Raw genomic sequence first — 18,154 nt, 5'->3', positions numbered from 1 at the left:
TACGTATGGGTTTGGTCACTTTGTCTCACACCTATTCTTCCATGAGCCTCAAGGGTCTCCACTGTAAACCGGTGTTGCCAGAATTATTATACAACACAATGACGTCTGAACACCCCTTGTTATTCTTCTTTTGTAAGTGTGCCTGGTGTTTTAATGAAAATCACTGGACATATCAAGAACATGCCAATTACGTTTCTTTCCTGAACACCCCTCAAATGGAGAAATGCTCCCAAGAAGAGCTACTAATTTCTTAAAATAAAAGAACCTTGTGTTTCACATGTTTCAGCTATTAGTTCAGTCAGTTGTGGGAATGTAAAAGTTAGAACATTGTCTGTTAAAGACCCGAATAATTCCTCCGGTCCTTTAATCCTTGTGGCTGCCTGTTGGAAGGAGGAGTGTTCAAGGCTTTCAAACTCCTATTTGACAATGAGACACGTTTTGAATTCCAGTCCATTTTGAACACCAGGAGGGGTTGGACAGTGAGAAAATAACAAACACAAACATCCCATTTCTCGGATCAGCATGGGCAAAAGCCTTTGTTTCACACAGCATCCCAAAGGCTTCCTAGGTCTGATAGCTTTTCCCCTCTCTAGCCTATTGAATCTTGACTCTGTTCCCCGGAGCAGGCTGTTCTCCACACAGTCATTCCAGAGTGAAGCCAGGAGATTCACATGGTTCTTTTCCTATAGCCTTGCGGTGACTCTGAGGGGAAAGTGTCGGAAAAACTCTTCCCCACGTCAAATGCATCAGTAAGGAATGCAGTGCTGTCCTGCAAATCCTGTAGATAAACGAGCCAGATGAGCTAAAAATGATAACACCACTACTCATGTCAGTCTTTAAAGCCTTTTCTCGTTATAATCATTGTATTAACCTACTTTTTGCCTTCCAGAATTAAACATTGGCATAACCAAACGGCTGAAGAATACTGAAATCCAGGAGGGAGAAGATTGCGCTTTTGAGTGTATTTTGTCCCATGAAAGCATCGATGACTTCCACTGGACACTGAATGGGAGCAAAGTGGCAAGCGGTGGGCAATTTGAAGTATTTAACATGGGTCGGAAATATACACTCAATATCAAAAGTGCGACTGTTGCTGATACTGGAGAAGTCATTTTCACTGCCCGTGGTCTAACCTCCAAGGCCTCTCTGGTTGTGAAAGGTAATGAGATCAAACTGATTATGGGGTCTGAGTGTTTTCTTTTCATAGCGTATCTCAGTAAACCATGAGGGCAAACTCCTGACGTGATGGAAGTGAACAGCAACCTTCCCTGTGAGCCCAGAGGCACTGAGAATTTCCCTGAAAAACAAGCAAAAGGCTGAAACTTTTTATAGATGTTTGAAGAGTTGCAGAATGCATTGATTAGTGTTGCAAGTGCACTTCTCTCTACCTCTAGCTCCATTAATAATGGACCAAGAATGATCTGTTCAAATAACTGTAAATGCAAATATCCTTTAAGTCTAAGCTGAAGGGATGGTCTTCATCATATCTAACTGTACACACAGCTGCTACCTAGAATGTGTGCATCTGAAATAGTCCCCCAAGGCTCCCTGGGTAGCCAGCAGAGAGAAGAAATGGGTAGCTTTCGGACGTGGTTCCTCTGCCACAGTTGGACATATTTAGGACAGAATGAACTGTTGCCTGAACACCATTGCCTGTACTGAGTAGATCACTGCTGGCTATAAAGGGGACCTGGAGTGGTTGCCTCCACAACATATCTCCATACGGTTGATGTCTGCATTTGGTGAGGTAAATCGCACCCTAAATGCACATGCCAGTAAAGACAAAATGACAGCCTCTGATGTGAATGCCATCCAGACAAGTCTGCAATTCCTATAAATGATCACTACTGTTCACTGAGAGCCCATAACTGCAATGAATGTGCACTAAACAAGAACGCTTCTATTTCCCTCTGTTCCCATCATAACCTGAATCATTCATTGGGCAACATGAAAATTTATTGTATATTTTAGTTGAAAAAACAACAAAACTCCCTATATTGATCATGATTGTAGATTTTTATTCAGGACTCTTTTCTCCTTCAGAAAAACCTACAGAGGTTACAAAACAACTGGAGGATAAAACAGCAGCAGCAGGGCAGGACATCTGCCTGAGCTGCGAATTGTCAAAACCCGATGCAAGCATTCGGTGGTACAAGGATGGCAAAGCAATCCGAAAAAGCCAGAAATACGACTTGCAGCAAGAGGGAACACAAGCCGTTCTGATCATCCATGACTCCACAGTCAAGGACAGCGGGGAGTACACCTGTGAGACAGAGGTCTCAAAAACGAAAGCCAGGATCACGGTGCAAGGTCAGCAGAAGGGCACGCAGGGGCTGGAAAGTATAAAAGTTGGGGTAAAAATTTGCAACCTGTGGGAGATGTTCTTCTCTCCTGTTTCCCTAAACAGGACCAAATTTGGTTTTCAAAGATTTCTATGGATTAAAATTTTTTTAAAAATTCTGCAAAAAAACCTTCTAGGTCCTGAAGAATCTTTTGCATTAATTGATGAGCTAATCAAAAATGTCAATTTGTATTAATTTTTTTTGAATATGGGCATCAAACATTATATGCAGCTTGCCAGATGAGATCTCACGATCACCTGTACAATGTCATTAAGCTTTCCAGATATCTGATAATATTTTACCTGGTACATCCTATGGCAGGAAGTGGGCTTGGTGATCTTCTGAGATCCTTTCCATCTCTGTTTTCTGTGATTCTACTAGTTGGGGACAGAGGAGAGTCAAGATTGCGCTGTTTATGCTGAGGACTTGTCGGGTGACAAATTCTCTCTTTTATTTTCTTCCTGCAGAAAAACCCAATTACTTTGTCAAGGAACTTTCAGATCTGAAAGTCAATGAAAATGGAGTTGCAGTTTTTGTGTGCCAGAGTGAGAAAGCCGCATCCTCTGTGGTCTGGAGGAAAGGCATAGCAGAACTCAGGGCAAGCAGGAAATACGAGATCACCCAGAAAGGCAAACTCCTGCAGCTGACCATAAATAACTTGGAGAAAAATGACAATGACACTTACACCTGCGACATTGGGGATGCCCAGTCCAGAGCGAAGCTAGTCGTACAAGGTAAAATGGGAGGAACATGACTATACAGCCTCTTTCTCCAGCAGGAAGTGTTACCTTGGTGGAACTTGTACATTTATGCCAGATCTCTGAAACTCCAGCAGTCTGGTCTCACCAGCAGCTCTGTGCATGACCTGTGTTGACAGACATGCGGAGGGCAAAACACCCTGGGAGGGAAGGAACTATACAAACTAGCCCAGTGCTTCTGGGTGGCTGCATGGCCAGATGTCTAAGTGCTGCCACCTATGCGTAGGCAGATCTATTTCTCAGCGTACGGCCACTGATTCCTGGCTATATCTGACTCATGGTGTGTATATACAGTGCAGGACGTATGGGCAAAATCTTAGCAACACTGAGAACTGCACTTGCAGAGCAACCTGTTGATCTGAAGCGTTCACACTGGGAATACTTTAGGTCTGATTTAAAAAACAAAATGCTGATGTGAGGAGGTGCTGGTGTTTCTTTCTGGATATATGATTCATAAGATTCGTGGTGCCTGCTGCTGGACAAGGGAAAACTTATTCTGCCTCTAGGCTTTTTTCTCCATGTCTCTTGATGCCCCTTTCCAGTAGTGGCCTCTCAAAGACGATGAGTAGATGAGTGGTCCGGTGCTCGTTGTATGTTTTTAGCATCCCTCTGTGCCTTAGAGGCGAATTGCAGCCTCCACCTGAAAAGCACAGCCCAAGCAGGTTTTGTTTGATGTTACAGGCAGCAAACAAACTGAGGAAGGGGTGAGGTGGCCAGTGCAGATGGCAGGGCAGTACATACAGGGAATAAATGAAGTTTGGTTGTTACTGCTTCTCACAGTCCACTCGTCACAGCCCCATTTGGGAGAAACTCTTGAGATGAGATAGATGAAGCAATGAAGAGAATAGGAGGAACAATCTGAGAACAGTCACACGGAGCTGCAGTGGCAGCGTGCTGTGAAGTTATTAAAGACTTGGGGGTTAAGGCTGAGTCCTGCACCTCTGACCATCTGCCACTGCAGCTTTGAGAAGCAAGGAGGTGTGCTTAATCCCCCTTGTTGCCTCAGGATTTGAGCCGTCTGAATTTGGTTTGAGGTTTCTGACACTTACTTTTTTGAGTGAAAAAACCACTCATCTCTGTCACAGAGCTCAAGATTATTTGGCTCGAAGAGGTAACATGTAAAATAAACATAAGTCATGAAGAATATGGCAGCATCGTACTTACGGTTCAGTAAAAACTCCGTCTACTGGTTTTGTAACTAGGAGCAGCATTAGGTATGTCTTTGTGTACAGTGATAACCTTTTATATGTACACACACCCACACACATTATATATATGTATATATATACACACATACACACAGTTTTTCAGGGCTGTTTTGTATTTCCTTTTATTAAAGCTGCACCCAGACAGACGCTCCATTTCCCACTGTGTTTGTGTTCGGGCTGAGCTCAAAGAAGTGGGGAGCTGAGTGGTCATATCCCATAGAGAGAAAGCTATATTTGCTCCAGAAAAATACAATAAGCAGAGGTAGTTCTCATAGGCTCACTGATGTCTAGGACACAGTGGCACTCAGAGCCTCACTTTGTCCCTGTTCCAGGTAGTTCCTTTAGGAGAAAGGTTATAATACTGGGTTTACAATGTACCGAGTACTTGTTCTACTATACGTGTTTTATTATTTTGAAGTTGTCTTCATCCTATTTTGGTGTGTGTCCTGTAAATATGTATATTATCTTCCTGTGAATAATTGTTTTGTTCAGTAACAAGAGAGTTATATTTCAGACTTCTTTATCATGATTCTGTTGTTGTTGTTGTTGTTGTTATGAAATACTCGTGCAAGAAGTCTTGGAATTTTCCGTACCAATTTTCATGCTAGAAGCTGGAGATTCCAGTAGTAGATGTATCTATGTTCCTTTCAGGCCAGAAAGTGCTAATAACAGAAGACCTGGAAGATGTCAATGTGTTAGAAGGAGAATCTGCCGTGTTCAAATGCAGAATCTCTCCTGTAGACTATAGCAAAGTGCAGTGGTTTTTGGATAAAACCCCACTCCATACCAATGAACTTAATGACATCCAGTCTCAGCCTGGTGGATATCACTTGCTAACCTTGAAAAAACTCTCACTGAAGGACTCGGGGGTCATTACTTTTGAAGCTGGTGATACGAAAACATCCGCCAGTTTGATTGTTAAAGGTAATTCAAGCATCAAAACTGCAGGAGAGTTTAGAATAAGTAGAAATAACTGCTAGATAATGTGGATAGGTGAAAAAAAGAGCAAAAATGCTACAAATTAGGCCTCATCGTATGTTTACCTGTGTATGTTCAAGAATAGTGTTAGGTGTATAATAAAGCTAGAGTTAGGGAATTAATGTTTTGTAATCCTGGAGAACTGCCAGTGTGTTTGTTGGACCTTAGATGGGAATATTATAGTATGGGGATGGTTCACTGCATACCTCCGCTGGTTTTCCTTGAGCAGAGATAGGATGGCACGGCGATGGTCAGGGAGAAGACTTGCACGTTCATAAGCCTGTACTAGAAGACAGCAGAAGACAGCAAGAAACTGTTCTTTCTTTTCACGACCTCAGTAGAGGTTTCTTCCTCCTTCCTCTTCCACAATAAGTGCCTGCTCTACACTAACTCATCTTAAAGCCTGGAATCCCAGGCTGGGATAGAGCCTGAATGGGAATCTCCACCGGGACCCTTTCACTGGCAGCTCTGCTTTCCTCTCTGTGTCTGTTCTGTGCTGGTTTTTAAGCTTGTCCTTCATGTCTGTTAAAAATATGTTGTTGGTTCTCATAATGAGAAGTTAGTACCACTGGTCGTGTCAGAAGATGCTTTGTCGTTTCTTTGTGTCCTCCGTGTTATGCATGAGATCGCCTCGGTAAGGTTTTGCAGCTTTTTGTGTCTGTGGTCCAGTTCCAACCAGCAATCCGCAACTCAGTTCAGTGTCTCCCATCCCTGACCAACTTCTGAGAATTGTATCACCAGGAGCTTCTCCAGAAGTTGGTTCGCTGATGGCACTGACCTTTGTTGTTCTGTGTCTTCTCTGCCTCGCTCCATGGATCTGGCTGTCATCCCGGAATGATATGTGGAAGCTGAAGGAGGAAATTTTCTCTTAACGCCTGGGCCCTGGCAGAGTCTCTGCGTTATATTACACCATTTCTGTTTTCCTTTCACTGCTGAGGGCACAGGGAATCAAAATTCAAATAACTAAGTAACTGGCCACTGCTTAAGATCTTTGAGGGCTGAAATTTCACGCTATTCTTTGGAGTGCTGAAACCAATTGCATACTGTTTGTGTCATTAGTAGCAACAGCAGTGTTTAACGCTAGTGCTTACAGTAACAACAGTAATAGTGGCAATGTCTTGAATAGTCCGAATAGTAGTTAAAAGAAAAAAGTATATGGTCTTAAGCATTTTTTTGCTGCTGTGGAGTGCTGAATTGTAAAAAAAATCTATTTAGTTTGCTTGCTAGTTTTTTTTTTTGTTTCTGTAGTTTTGTATCTGAACAAAAAGGGTTGAAACAAAAAGGAAAAAGGTGATTTCCAAGCTCATGCATTTCCTTAAACATTTGCAATATTCCCTTTCAGAGCAACCTGTTCTTTTCAAGCAAGAGCTCCAAAATGAAGAGGCTAAAGAAGGAAAACAAGTCAAGCTGACCTGTGAGCTCAGCAAACCTGATATGCCAGTGAAATGGATGAAGGGAGACACTGTTCTCTATGCCAGCGAGAAGTATGAGTTTAAACAGCACGGTACTGTGGCAGAACTCATTATTCGAGATGTCGAGTCAGTAGACGCTGGGATCTATACCTGCAGCGCTGGGGAACTGAAGACCACTGCTCGGGTGAAAGTAAATGGTAGGCAGACTAGATACGTGGCAACACTTTCCTAATGCATTGTGTAATAGAGTTGCTATAAAGAAACAGCACTTCTTTATTGCAGCAGTGCCATCTGTGAATTCATGGTTAAAATTTAACAATAATATGTATACTTGTAAGTACCTTTATGTATTTCTTGAATGTGGTTTCACATTATGTTTCTGGGATTTTAGGCCTGTAACTTCCCACTGAGGTGGAAATAAATGTTAAGGTTTCATGTTCTATACGCTGCATGCCAGAGTTCCCAAACTATTAGCTGTTTTACATGGCTGTGGTTAAGACTGGAATTAGAATTGGAGACCTTGAAAAGTAGTACATGCCACAGAGGAAAGCAGGAGAGAGAGAGGGCGTGAGTACTGTCACAGAGCCCTGCAGCGGCTGGGGATTTGATAGGTGAGGATGCGCAGAGGACCGTGAAGTAGTCCCTACAAAAGATAAGAGAAACTTCTCTCATACCCCAAGGAATCCCTAATGATCTGATAATACCTGGGAGAGAGTTTTCTTCCTGCTCCCAAACAGAGTGACATGGTTGGGAAGAAAACTCTCTGCTGCTGCCTATCCCACTGCTCTGCTCTTATGAAAGAGGACTGGCTGGAAGTGTGTTAGTTTTAAGGAGTGACAGCTGCCCTGGAGTGCTTATTGCACAGCGGGAGAAGAACAGGAGAAGGTACGTGCCATACCTGATCTCTGTGTTTCTGTGCTCTAGCTGTGCCTGTCCTCTTCAAACAAACCCTGGAGAGCACGGAAATGGAAGAGGGGAAAACTGTCTCTTTGCGCTGTGAACTCACAAAACCTGACGCACCTGTGGTGTGGAAGGGAGGAGAGACGATCCAGGCAAGTGCCAAATATGAAATGAAGCAGAAGGGGACAGTGGCGGAGCTGGTGATTCATAATGCAGAGGCAGAAGATGCAGGAAGATACACCTGTGACACTGGAGACCAGCAGACCACAGCCCAAGTCAAAATCCATGGTAAGAATAAGATACCGGCTTGTGACTATTTGTTGTTGTTTTTGCCATGGTCCTGCTAGGTCCTGCCAATCAAATATTCCTGGTCTGGTAAAATATCTATCCTTGCTTCTGAAATAACTATTCTGTTTTCTGCTCTGGACAGAGACACTTGTCTGAGCTCTAAGCCAGGAGGTAAGAATGGCCTCGGCTATTTTGTTAGAGACTGTGCAGTTCTTTCCTTCAGCTACTGAGCCATTTTTTTCATGTGTCTGTGACCAACAGTATTTGGGCAACAGAGGAGTTCTTACTTTGATATCAAATTATTGTAAAATAATTATCTTGTTTTTATTTCCCTTGATTTCATGGTGTGCTAATATAAATGCAACTAAAGTCCTGGAAGTGCAGGTGAGTCGCAGTTAATTAGCTGTATACCAAGGGAATTGTTTTTGGCACTGTTTAAGTCCCTTATGAGGTAACCGATTGGTACCAATGCCCCTTAAATAAAATGAACGCTTCATCCCTCAGCCATCTGTGCACTCATCAAAGAAGATCTTAAGAGCTTGGAAGCTTTGGAAGGGGGGACAGCCAGCCTACGCTGCGAGCTGAGCAGGGAGGCCCCCGTGGAGTGGAGGAAGGGGCACACTGTTCTCAGACCAAGTAAGAAGTACAGGATGAAACGAGAGGGTGCTGTGGCTGAGCTGCTGATCCACGATCTGGACTCAAAGGATGCTGGAGACTATACCTGTGTTGTGGGAAACGAAAAAACCACAGCAGCCTTATCAGTGAATGGTAAAAAGTCAGAAATGACCCGTGAAACTCTGGAACGTTTTTGTCCATCCCCTCCATCCTCCTTTCTGCGTAGTTCCTAACAACACCTATCTTTATGTCTCGCTTCTACTTTTTTCATCCTTATTTTTCATGTTACCATGTCACTGCTTTCTCCATTCCCCATCCACCATCAGCGTTCAGTGTGCTCTGTGTTGCATGTATGTGTGTTGTGCTGTCTTCCCGGAGACCTTTCTCAAATGAATGCTGCTGACGTGCTTGTGTGTTTTATTGAATTAGTATGGAAACATAAGACACCTTGGGATTTTCTGTTAAGGAGGGCTTAGCACCCTTAATGATGAGGATAAGTTTGTCAATAATATGTGTGATCCAAACCGAATCAGAGGCTTTGATTCCCAAAGAACAGTTCATTTAAGGTTTTTTTTCTTCCAGCCAGAGAAATGGCAGGATGTGTTTGAGGATAAGAGTGTTGGAATAAGGCCTGGGTAGTTACGTGATAAATCACAGTTCAGCCTTTTACCGGAGGTGCTGGGGTAAGGCTTTGAGTTGCAATGCCTATTCATTGTGCGTCTCTCAGCCCTGCCAGTTCGTTTCAAAAAAGAACTGAAGAACGAGGAAGGCACAGAGAGCGGAACGGCCACTCTGCAGTGTGAGCTGAGCAAGGCGGTTGACTCGGTCGAGTGGAGGAAGGACGAGAAGGTGCTGATGCCAAGCGGCAAATACAAAATGAGACAGGAAGGCCGTTTTGCCGAGCTGGTAATCCAGGATCTAGAATTGACGGATGCTGGGAATTACACTTGCGTGTGCGAAGACCGGAAGACAACAGCTGCTTTGCGAGTGAACGGTAAACGTTCTACCCCTGTTTATCATTTAGCCCTTCCCTGAAACTTCGTGTGTTGGACGCTCGGTGTTTTCTGATCTTCTGAGGACCTGCCAGTATGGTTTCTTGGAGAGGTTTCATGTTCTTAGCTCTGTGATGACTATGAGTCACCCTGCTAAAGGACATTTCCCTGTGCTTTTTTGCTTTGACGCAGCATAGCTAGGTTCTGTGCTGTTTTCTCTCATTTCTTTTCCTTTACTGTAGGAGTTCTCCCCCACCCCCCCCAAACTTACCACTCTATTCATCTAGCAGTAACGCATGTTTAACTAAATGTATATGCTGCAGTCTGGTAGCTCACGGAAAAGTCCAGGTCATTTCATTCTAGCTCTGATTCCGTCTCTGTTGGTATTGCGTCCTTCAGCCTTGCCTATCCTCTTCCAAGAAGAACTGGTGAACAAGAAAGCTACGGAGGGAGAGGCAGTCGCTTTGCAGTGTAAACTCAGCAAGTCAGCCCCGGCCGAATGGAGAAAGGGGCGTCAGGTTCTCAAGCCAAGTGAGAAATACAAAATAAAACAGGAAGGCCCCTTTGTGGAGCTGATGATCCAGGATTTGGATTTGACAGACGCTGGCGATTACAGCTGCGCGTGTGGAGATCAACAGACTACAGCTGCGTTGATAGTAAATGGTAAAAAGAAATCTGAGGCGCATGCCCCAAGTAAACCTGTATATTCCAGACACTCTTCCTCTTTTTCTCCTATTGCATCTTTTTCCTGTATATTTTCCAGCTCCTCCATTGCTGATTGATTTTCCTTTCCTGTTTTCCTTCTCTCTCTTTTTACCCGATCTCTTCTTGATGTGCTGTTTGTCTTCCTAGATGCTATGTTTAAACAGCAAATGGAGTACAGGTTCCCAACTCAGTACAATCTCCTAGTCCAGTGTAGCTGCTTGTTTAAAAGTTTTCCCATAGGAATTGTCCTAAAAGTGGGACTAATATTTACTTTGTGTTACTTAGAACGTTGCTCCCAAGACGAGCAAGCTTTTGTCGGTATATGATGCTACACACTGACTGTCTTAATGAAAACGCAGCCTTTTTATGCTCCTGCAGTTCCCACCCCTTTTTTGTCGATTGTTTTTTTTTAGTCTCCCAAAGCACGTATTTTATCTCTGCAGAAAGCTGGCAGCCTGTTTGTAACTGTTTTATTTGAAGGAGCCCTGTTTATAGAAGTACAGACAGTGCAATAAATCAGGCATTTCTGTAGAACCGCTGGTTCTCTCAAAGGAAACAAAAAGCTTTAGGCCTCGCATTGAAATGTGGCCTCTGGTTTTATGCCTATACTTCTGTTGATGCATATAATAAAGGGTGATGACTCGATCTTGTCAACTAAGGCTGCAGATAGAAAGACAGGCTTTTGAAGCAGATTTTAAAGGGTGAGGACAGGAAATTAAAAGGCAAACTGAAATCTCTTGAAATGCTAGAGATTTTAACACAGTCCTGAAATGTAAAGGTTTTATGGCATCAGTGACATGCAGCTGCAGAGAAATAAGAAAAGAGAGTAAGTTCATGGGTCAGACTTTCTCAGCTTTGATGCCGTGTCCATATTGCATTTACTCTACAGTCCTACCTACTCTTTTCATCAAAGAACTGGTGGATGAAGAAGCTACGGAAGGTAAAAGCGTCTCTCTGCGCTGCGAGCTGAACAAGGCTGCCGCTAACGTGGAGTGGAAAAAGGGACTCAAGACCCTCAAATCAAGTGACAAGTATAGAATGAAACGAGAAGGTGTCGTTGCTGAGCTCATAATCCAAAACGTAGACATGGCGGATGCTGGAAATTATTGCTGTGTGTGCGGAGACCAGCAGACTATGGCTGTTTTAACAGTACATGGTAAAACACGCAAACCCAGAAACGTGCTTAAAGTAACTGTAGTGTTTCCTCCGTTCATTTGGATGGGCACCCAGTGCGCCCTGCCACCTCCTTCACTGTGACTTAGCGATTTTTAGGTTTCCAAAAATTCATAGAAATTAGGTTATTCCCCGATAAGCTTTTTTCAGGGAACTTGCAATCTTACTCCCATACTTCATTCCTGGGACAACAAGGTGCTTTTATACATACGGGCCAGTTGTCATTGTATTCAGTTAGTCTCATGTGTAAAGCAAGCTGAAACCTTCTAGCTGCCAGTCATTCTCAGTGAGAACTTTGATTTTTGCTGAAACGGATGTGTTTGAAAGAGAATGTCAGTTCAGGTAAAAATGTTCGTTTTCCCACCATGTACTGAAATGAATATTTTCATTTCAAACTGACATTTTAGAATGAAACTTCAGTGTTTCATTTTTTATGTCGAATGTCTTTTCATTTGCTTAAATATGTGAAGGCAGAGCGAACATCCTCCTTTCATTTCAGTTTAAAAGTTCATATGAGAAAACCAATTTTTTTTCAAAAATTTCAAATTAAGATTTATTTTTTGCTTGAAATTTTACAGGAAAAAATTGGGTTTTCTACTGATGTTTTCTACTTCTGTCTGTATTGATCTGTGACTCTAAGTACATGTAAAATATCTCTGTGTATTACTGCAACTATTGAGTCCTTGCCTGGTGATACGATTTCTTTCCTCATACTGATTCCTGGAGGCTTGTGACAGTTTATGTTCTTGTATTGGCATATCAGTTCAAGATAATAGGGACAAGGAGGAGGATGTTTAATTTTAACTCTTTGGAGCATTACGTCTCACTGCCCATCTTGCTGTCTCTCAGCTTTGCCTGCGTTTTTCAAAGAAGGGCTGAAGAACAGAGAAGCCACAGATGGTGCAACAGCCACTCTGCGCTGTGAGCTAAGCAAAGTCGGTGTCCCGGTGGAGTGGAAAAAAGGGGACAAGCTTCTCAAACCGAGTGATAAGTATAGGATGAGACAGGAAGATACTTCTGCAGAACTACTGATACGAGACCTGGAGGTAGAAGATACAGGAGAATATATGTGTGTGTGTGGAGATCAGAAGACCTCGGCTGTATTGACAGTCCATGGTAAAGAAACCAATTCTCGCTTATGGTATCGGTATCTCAGAGATCCCCCTTTTCTTTGAGATGTCCCTTTCTTGCCTGTTTTGATGTTTTGATTCTGCAGCCTTTTCTTGGTCTGCTGGCTCATTTTAAAGCGAAAAAAGCACCCATATGTAAGGCCAGAAGTGACTAGGCCTCTCACAACGTGTTTGTTTTCAGAGAATTTGGCACTCACGTCTCACTTGCATCAGTGGATTTCAGTGCTTAACTTGAAGGAAAGTTTGTTTTAAAAATGCTGAGCTCAGTTAGGAAGAGGGTTTTTTTTTGTTCAGGAATGGATGACTGTGCTTCTTCCTTGCAGGACTGTGATACATCCTGCTGATGGGGAAGAAAAACCCAAACCATTTTTCTGAAGGTCCTGATTTAAGGAGTAGTGAGAGAAATTTTGTTCCTCCCTCTGCCATGGTGAATAGTGTAACAGTCTTGGTTATGCTTTAGCAGAGGCAATTCACATGTAGTTCCAGTAAATGAAAGAATTGTTTCCATTTGAGATGTATCTTAATGCTGAAATGCTTTTAAGGACATGGACAAAACTGTGGAGGCAAAACTCTCTCTTCTCTCAGATTTCTCTGCATGCTTTTCCTTCCTCTTCTTTATCCTGATCAAATACACTTCTGTTTTTCCCTTCTTCTAAACTAGCATTTTCTTCCCTGTGCCAGTCACTTGCTGAAAAACCTCCCCCTGCCCCCAGTTCCTGATATTAGAGCCATTATGCCCTTGGAAATTATGGCTTAAAGGTGCACCTAAAGTTAGTTTGCCAGTTTTTTTCTGATCAAGAAAGGGAAATTATGATATCGGGGAAGGTATTTCCTGTAGAGATCTGCAAAAAACAAGGCTGTCATCAAGGGCAATGACTTTCAGTCAAGTGATTAGTGTTCAGGACAGATGAACTCACATGGCAGTAGATACAGAGGACTATTGGAATCAGCTGGGAAATGGTGAGCATGCCGCATAAGTCAACATTAGAAGAAGGTTATTGTGACAATTATCCCTCTAAGGTCCCGCAGTAGTTTTCTAATAGATGCAATTTTCAAGATAGTGCAGGATCACTGCTGAAGGAGACTGTGATTTAGTTTGCTCTAATAGCGAAGGACAGGGCTCAGAACCTAGTCCTGTGCTCCTCAAGGTCTGATTAATGGTTTTGATGGACTCTTTGTTTATATTACATCCCTTAGCTTTGCCTGCATTATTCAAAAAAGAACTCGTTAATATGGAAGCCACAGAAGACGGAACAGCTACTCTACGCTGTGAGCTAACTAAATCCGCTCCAGTGGAGTGGAGGAGAGGGCAAGAAGTCCTCAAGCCTAGTGACAAGTACAAAATGAGATTGAAGGATTCCATTGCGGAGTTGACAGTCCATGGCTTGGAGGAGCAAGATGCGGGAGATTACACATGTGTGTGCGGAGACAAGACGACGACTGCGTCATTGACAGTGCATGGTAAAATACATGGGTTTAATAGGGATTTTCTGCATTGTCATCTGTGATCTCAAGCAGGATCACAAACTGATCTTGATTCCATCTATTATTTTAAATTTTATGACAGCTGTACCAAGCGCTGGGGATATCTTTCCCTCACTTGGGGCTGATAAATAGCATCATACAGTCTTTTTAGTCCCTGATTTTTCTTGTTAATACAATCTGGAGGTAGATAATGAAGACCTTGGTGAAGTCATAAATAACACTTTACGTATTTCCAGAGAATTAATTTCTCTAGGTGTATCACTGAGATTTCATTTATTTTTTCTTGAATGGAATTAAAAGGTGATTATCCGTTGTGATAAAATAGAGAAAGACAGGTAGGAATGATACACTGTGTCTTGGAGGTTAAGTAACGGATCGTGTTCATTTTAAGTATTCATCTAATCTTAGCACAGGCTAGAGCTGTGCGTAGTTCCTTGAAAGTTCAGGGTCAGCTTTCTACTATTTATGCTTTAAAGGCATTTTAAGATATATCTTCTGATACTGAGTTTTACAACACTGATTTCCAGTTCAGTTGTGACAATGCCAAATGTGGCCTATTGGAAAGCAAAAGGCAGGGATGCTCCTGAAATCATTATAATTTGCCACTCAGGTACCGTATATTTTAATCAAAATTTTTAGAGCTTAAGGGTTTTAATCCAGTGGAGCAATCAAGATGCAGTATTTCCTCATTTTTAAAGTGCTCTCTCTTAACCTATGATCTTCAGCCCTTCCTCCACATTTTAAGAAAGAATTGAAGAACATGGAAGCCACAGAAAGTGGCATGGCCACTTTATGCTGTGAATTGAACAAGCCTGCAGCTTCCGTGGAATGGAGAAAAGGTGACAGAGTCCTGAAGCCAGATGAGAAGTTCACCATAAAACTTGAGGGCTCAATTGCCGAGCTGATGATTCGTGATTTAGATCTGACAGATGCTGGAGATTACACATGCCGCTATGGAGATCAGGAAACCACAGCTGCACTAAAAGTGAACGGTAAAAAACATATTCCCATTTCAGTGCATTATTTTCAACCATCTGTTTTTTAAAAGCATGGTAGTATCAGCTTCGAAATTGGAACCCTGTTTCTGATCAGTTTAGAAAACTGGATGGACATAGAAATAAGGGCCTGAATGTGCTGGTCAGTATCAGGTACTGGTCAAGCATTCACTGCAAAAATTCCAGGTTCCGTTGGGATATTCGTCTTGGTTCCAACTCACTTTGATGTTCATGTTCAGTAGTAGTTCCTAAAAAAGGACTATCATATGTCATCACTATGTTGATTGTAATGACGTTACAATCCTAAGGCAGAGAATATTACGATTTAATGATGGGATATTTTTGAGATAGTTTTCAGCCTGGTATTAAACATTCTTTGAGAATAATATGACAGTTAAGGTCTACTTAACCATGTTCTGAGGAGACATCTCATGGAAAAGTGAGATTGATGCCTCAGATAGCTATCATTTACAAACCTTTTTAGAAATGATTTGCATTGCGATAGAACAGACATTCCAGTTAGGCTTTATTTTCTGTTTTGCTAGGCAATAGCCAAAGTAATGCAGGACTCAGTCCTGCAGAGTTTGAAGAAATCGAGACTGGTGTGGTTCTCTATTTTCCTTCCAAAGACCAGTCTGTAAGAAAAACCTCTGCCTTGTGAGCAAGGTGTTCTCCACCTTTCTCAAGTCACCATCATGTGGTTCTCAGAGTGATCATTAATCCTGCGTTATTAGGGAAAGCTTTGCTTGTCACATGTAGTCCATGGACCACAGATAAATAGTTATTTGGATAGCTGCTATGGTCATGCATTCTGTTCATTTTGAATTCCTCAGCATTGCCTGTACACTTCAAGGAAGAAATGAAGAATGAGGAAGCCACAGAAGGTGAAACAGCCACACTCCAATGTGAGCTATCTAGGGATGCCTCTGTGGAGTGGAAAAAGAAGCACAAAGTGCTCAAATCAAGTGAAAAATACACTATGAGACAGGAAGGTACCACTTCACAACTGCTGATCCATGCTTTAGAAGTCAAGGATGCTGGGGACTATACCTGCGTGTGTGGAGACAAGAAGACTACTGCAGCACTGATAGTGCATGGTAAAATACCTGAATCAGAAAGTCAGATTTTAATGTGTGACATTTCTCTTACCTCCTCTAGAAGCCTCAATACTGACTCAAAATGAATTCTTTCTCTTGCCATCATTAATTGTTTTTATAATGTGTTTTCTTGCCTTTTTTTCTGATTTTCATCCATTTCTAACTAGAATTCTAGTTTCATTGGTTATACTAATATTCTTCTCTGTTTTCCTCTTCCTGCTCTGGTTGATGCATGGTTACACTGCTTTATATCACACTTAAAGCTGAAGGATTCCACTTGCTTGCATTTTTTGTTTTGCTTTACCTGCTTTGGACTTGAGCGGGGAGAGATGGAGTAGCTGGTGCATTCATTTTTCTTCACTTGAAATCTAAGATCACTTTATGTTAAGATTTGACAGATAATTTTAAATAACACAAACAGAACTTGATTCTTGAACTTGACAGCGAGGACAGCAAGCAGTAGAGTTACATCCATCTTTCTCACCTGGAAAGTCAACGAATCAGTTTCTTTGCTCTGCTACCAAGACCTTTTCATCTTGATATTTACCAATAAAAAGGATGATTTCAGTCTTGAACCCCCAGTTTAACTATAGAAAATAGAACTGGAAAGGATTCTGCAGATTATCTAGTCCACCCTTGAGCCCCAAGGCACCTCTGCCTAACCTGTGCTTAAAAACCTCCAGTGGTAAAGAATCCACAATACCTTCAATAACTCACTCCACTGCCTGACTATCATTATTGCTGGAAAGTTCTTCCCAGTGCCAAACCAAAATCTTTCTTAGGTTGGCTTAAGTCATTACTTCTTGTCCCATTTTCTGTGGACATGGAGAAATATTTATTATCATTCTCTTTCTGAAACTCTTCTACAGATTTGAAAACTTTTGTCATGTCTCCATTTTATCTTCTCTTTTCTGGCCTAAGCAACTTCAAGTCTTTTACTTTTTCTGCATAAGTCATGTTTTCTAGACTTTGGCCCACCCTTGTTGCTTTCTGGACCATCTTCAGTTGATCCACATCTTTCTAGAAGTGTGGTGCCCCAAAATGGACAAAAATGCTCCATCCGAGGTTTTACCAGAGTGGAGTAGGATGAAGGAACTTCGTATGTCTTGCATATGACACTCCCGTTTATATATCCTATTATGATGATTGCTTTATTCACATCGAAATTGCACTTTTGACTTGAATTTGCTATGTGATCTCTTGTTAACCCCAAATCCCTCTCTGCAGATCTGCTCCCTATTGCTCCCCATCTTGTACTTGTGTTGCTGACTGCTCCTGAATATATTTTGCACCTGCTCTTGCTGAATTGCAGCCTATTTTTCACACCACTGTTTTGTCAAGATCCTCTTCATCCTAATCCTCTCGCAAAGTGCTTTGAGCTTCTCTTCCTTCCCAGCTTTGTATCATCTGCAAATTTAATAAGACTACTCTGAATTTCATTGTCCACATCACTAAAGAAAATCCTGAATAGTACTGAACTCCAGACAGAGTCTTGAGGAACTTTGCTCAATTCATTCTTCCACTGTGAGTTTCTCCCTCCCTTTGCCCATCAGATGACAGAGCCCAGGAATGAGGAACTGCCCCTGAACTTCTTGAGACATGCAGGGTACCTGGCCTTTCTCATTTTGGCCCTATGTTCTGTAATAATTACTTCACGCTCATTAATATCTCTCGCATTTTATAGGTCTCTTGAGTTTCAGGCCATTGAAGAATTTGTGATTTAGGCAGGCTATTCCTGATGTTTCCTTGAGGAGGGATAGTTTGTAGTTAATATTGTAATTATTGCCCTTGATATTGTTTCTTCAAGAAGTTACCGCTTTCTCACACTGCCTTGTCCTGTAAGTTTGTTTCTGCTTGGTCATAAATAACAATTCTTGCATTTATTTAATCTTGCTTTCTTGCTGCAAACAGAAGTTTCCTTTTGTTCTTCTCCATTATTGCTATTTCTAAAAACCATGAGCTCTTCTGCTTCATAATTGGTGTGAGCCCAGTTATCCTCTTCATCCGTAGTCTCAAATATTTATTTCTTACTAGTCAGAGTCAGAACTTGGAGAGCCTTCTCTCCTGTTCTTTCCT

The 18,154-nt window shown here is 42.0% G+C and overlaps 1 protein-coding gene across 1 annotated transcript in view; it reads left to right on the top strand.

Moving 5' to 3' along the window:
* Positions 1 to 18,154, top strand: part of LOC136991353 (obscurin-like) — a 139,048-nt gene that overhangs the window by 36,949 nt on the left and 83,945 nt on the right. Inside the window, 14 exon segments of the mRNA XM_067292220.1 lie at positions 890 to 1,159; positions 2,044 to 2,310; positions 2,810 to 3,076; positions 4,960 to 5,232; positions 6,629 to 6,895; positions 7,623 to 7,886; positions 8,391 to 8,654; positions 9,229 to 9,495; positions 9,893 to 10,156; positions 11,088 to 11,354; positions 12,221 to 12,487; positions 13,699 to 13,962; positions 14,712 to 14,978; positions 15,815 to 16,078. Of these exon segments, the coding sequence (XP_067148321.1) occupies positions 890 to 1,159; positions 2,044 to 2,310; positions 2,810 to 3,076; positions 4,960 to 5,232; positions 6,629 to 6,895; positions 7,623 to 7,886; positions 8,391 to 8,654; positions 9,229 to 9,495; positions 9,893 to 10,156; positions 11,088 to 11,354; positions 12,221 to 12,487; positions 13,699 to 13,962; positions 14,712 to 14,978; positions 15,815 to 16,078 (3,732 nt within the window).

Source organism: Apteryx mantelli, chromosome 2 (genome assembly GCF_036417845.1).
Source record: "Apteryx mantelli isolate bAptMan1 chromosome 2, bAptMan1.hap1, whole genome shotgun sequence".
Lineage (NCBI taxonomy): Eukaryota > Metazoa > Chordata > Aves > Apterygiformes > Apterygidae > Apteryx > Apteryx mantelli.
This window is presented reverse-complemented; position numbering and strand designations above follow the sequence as displayed.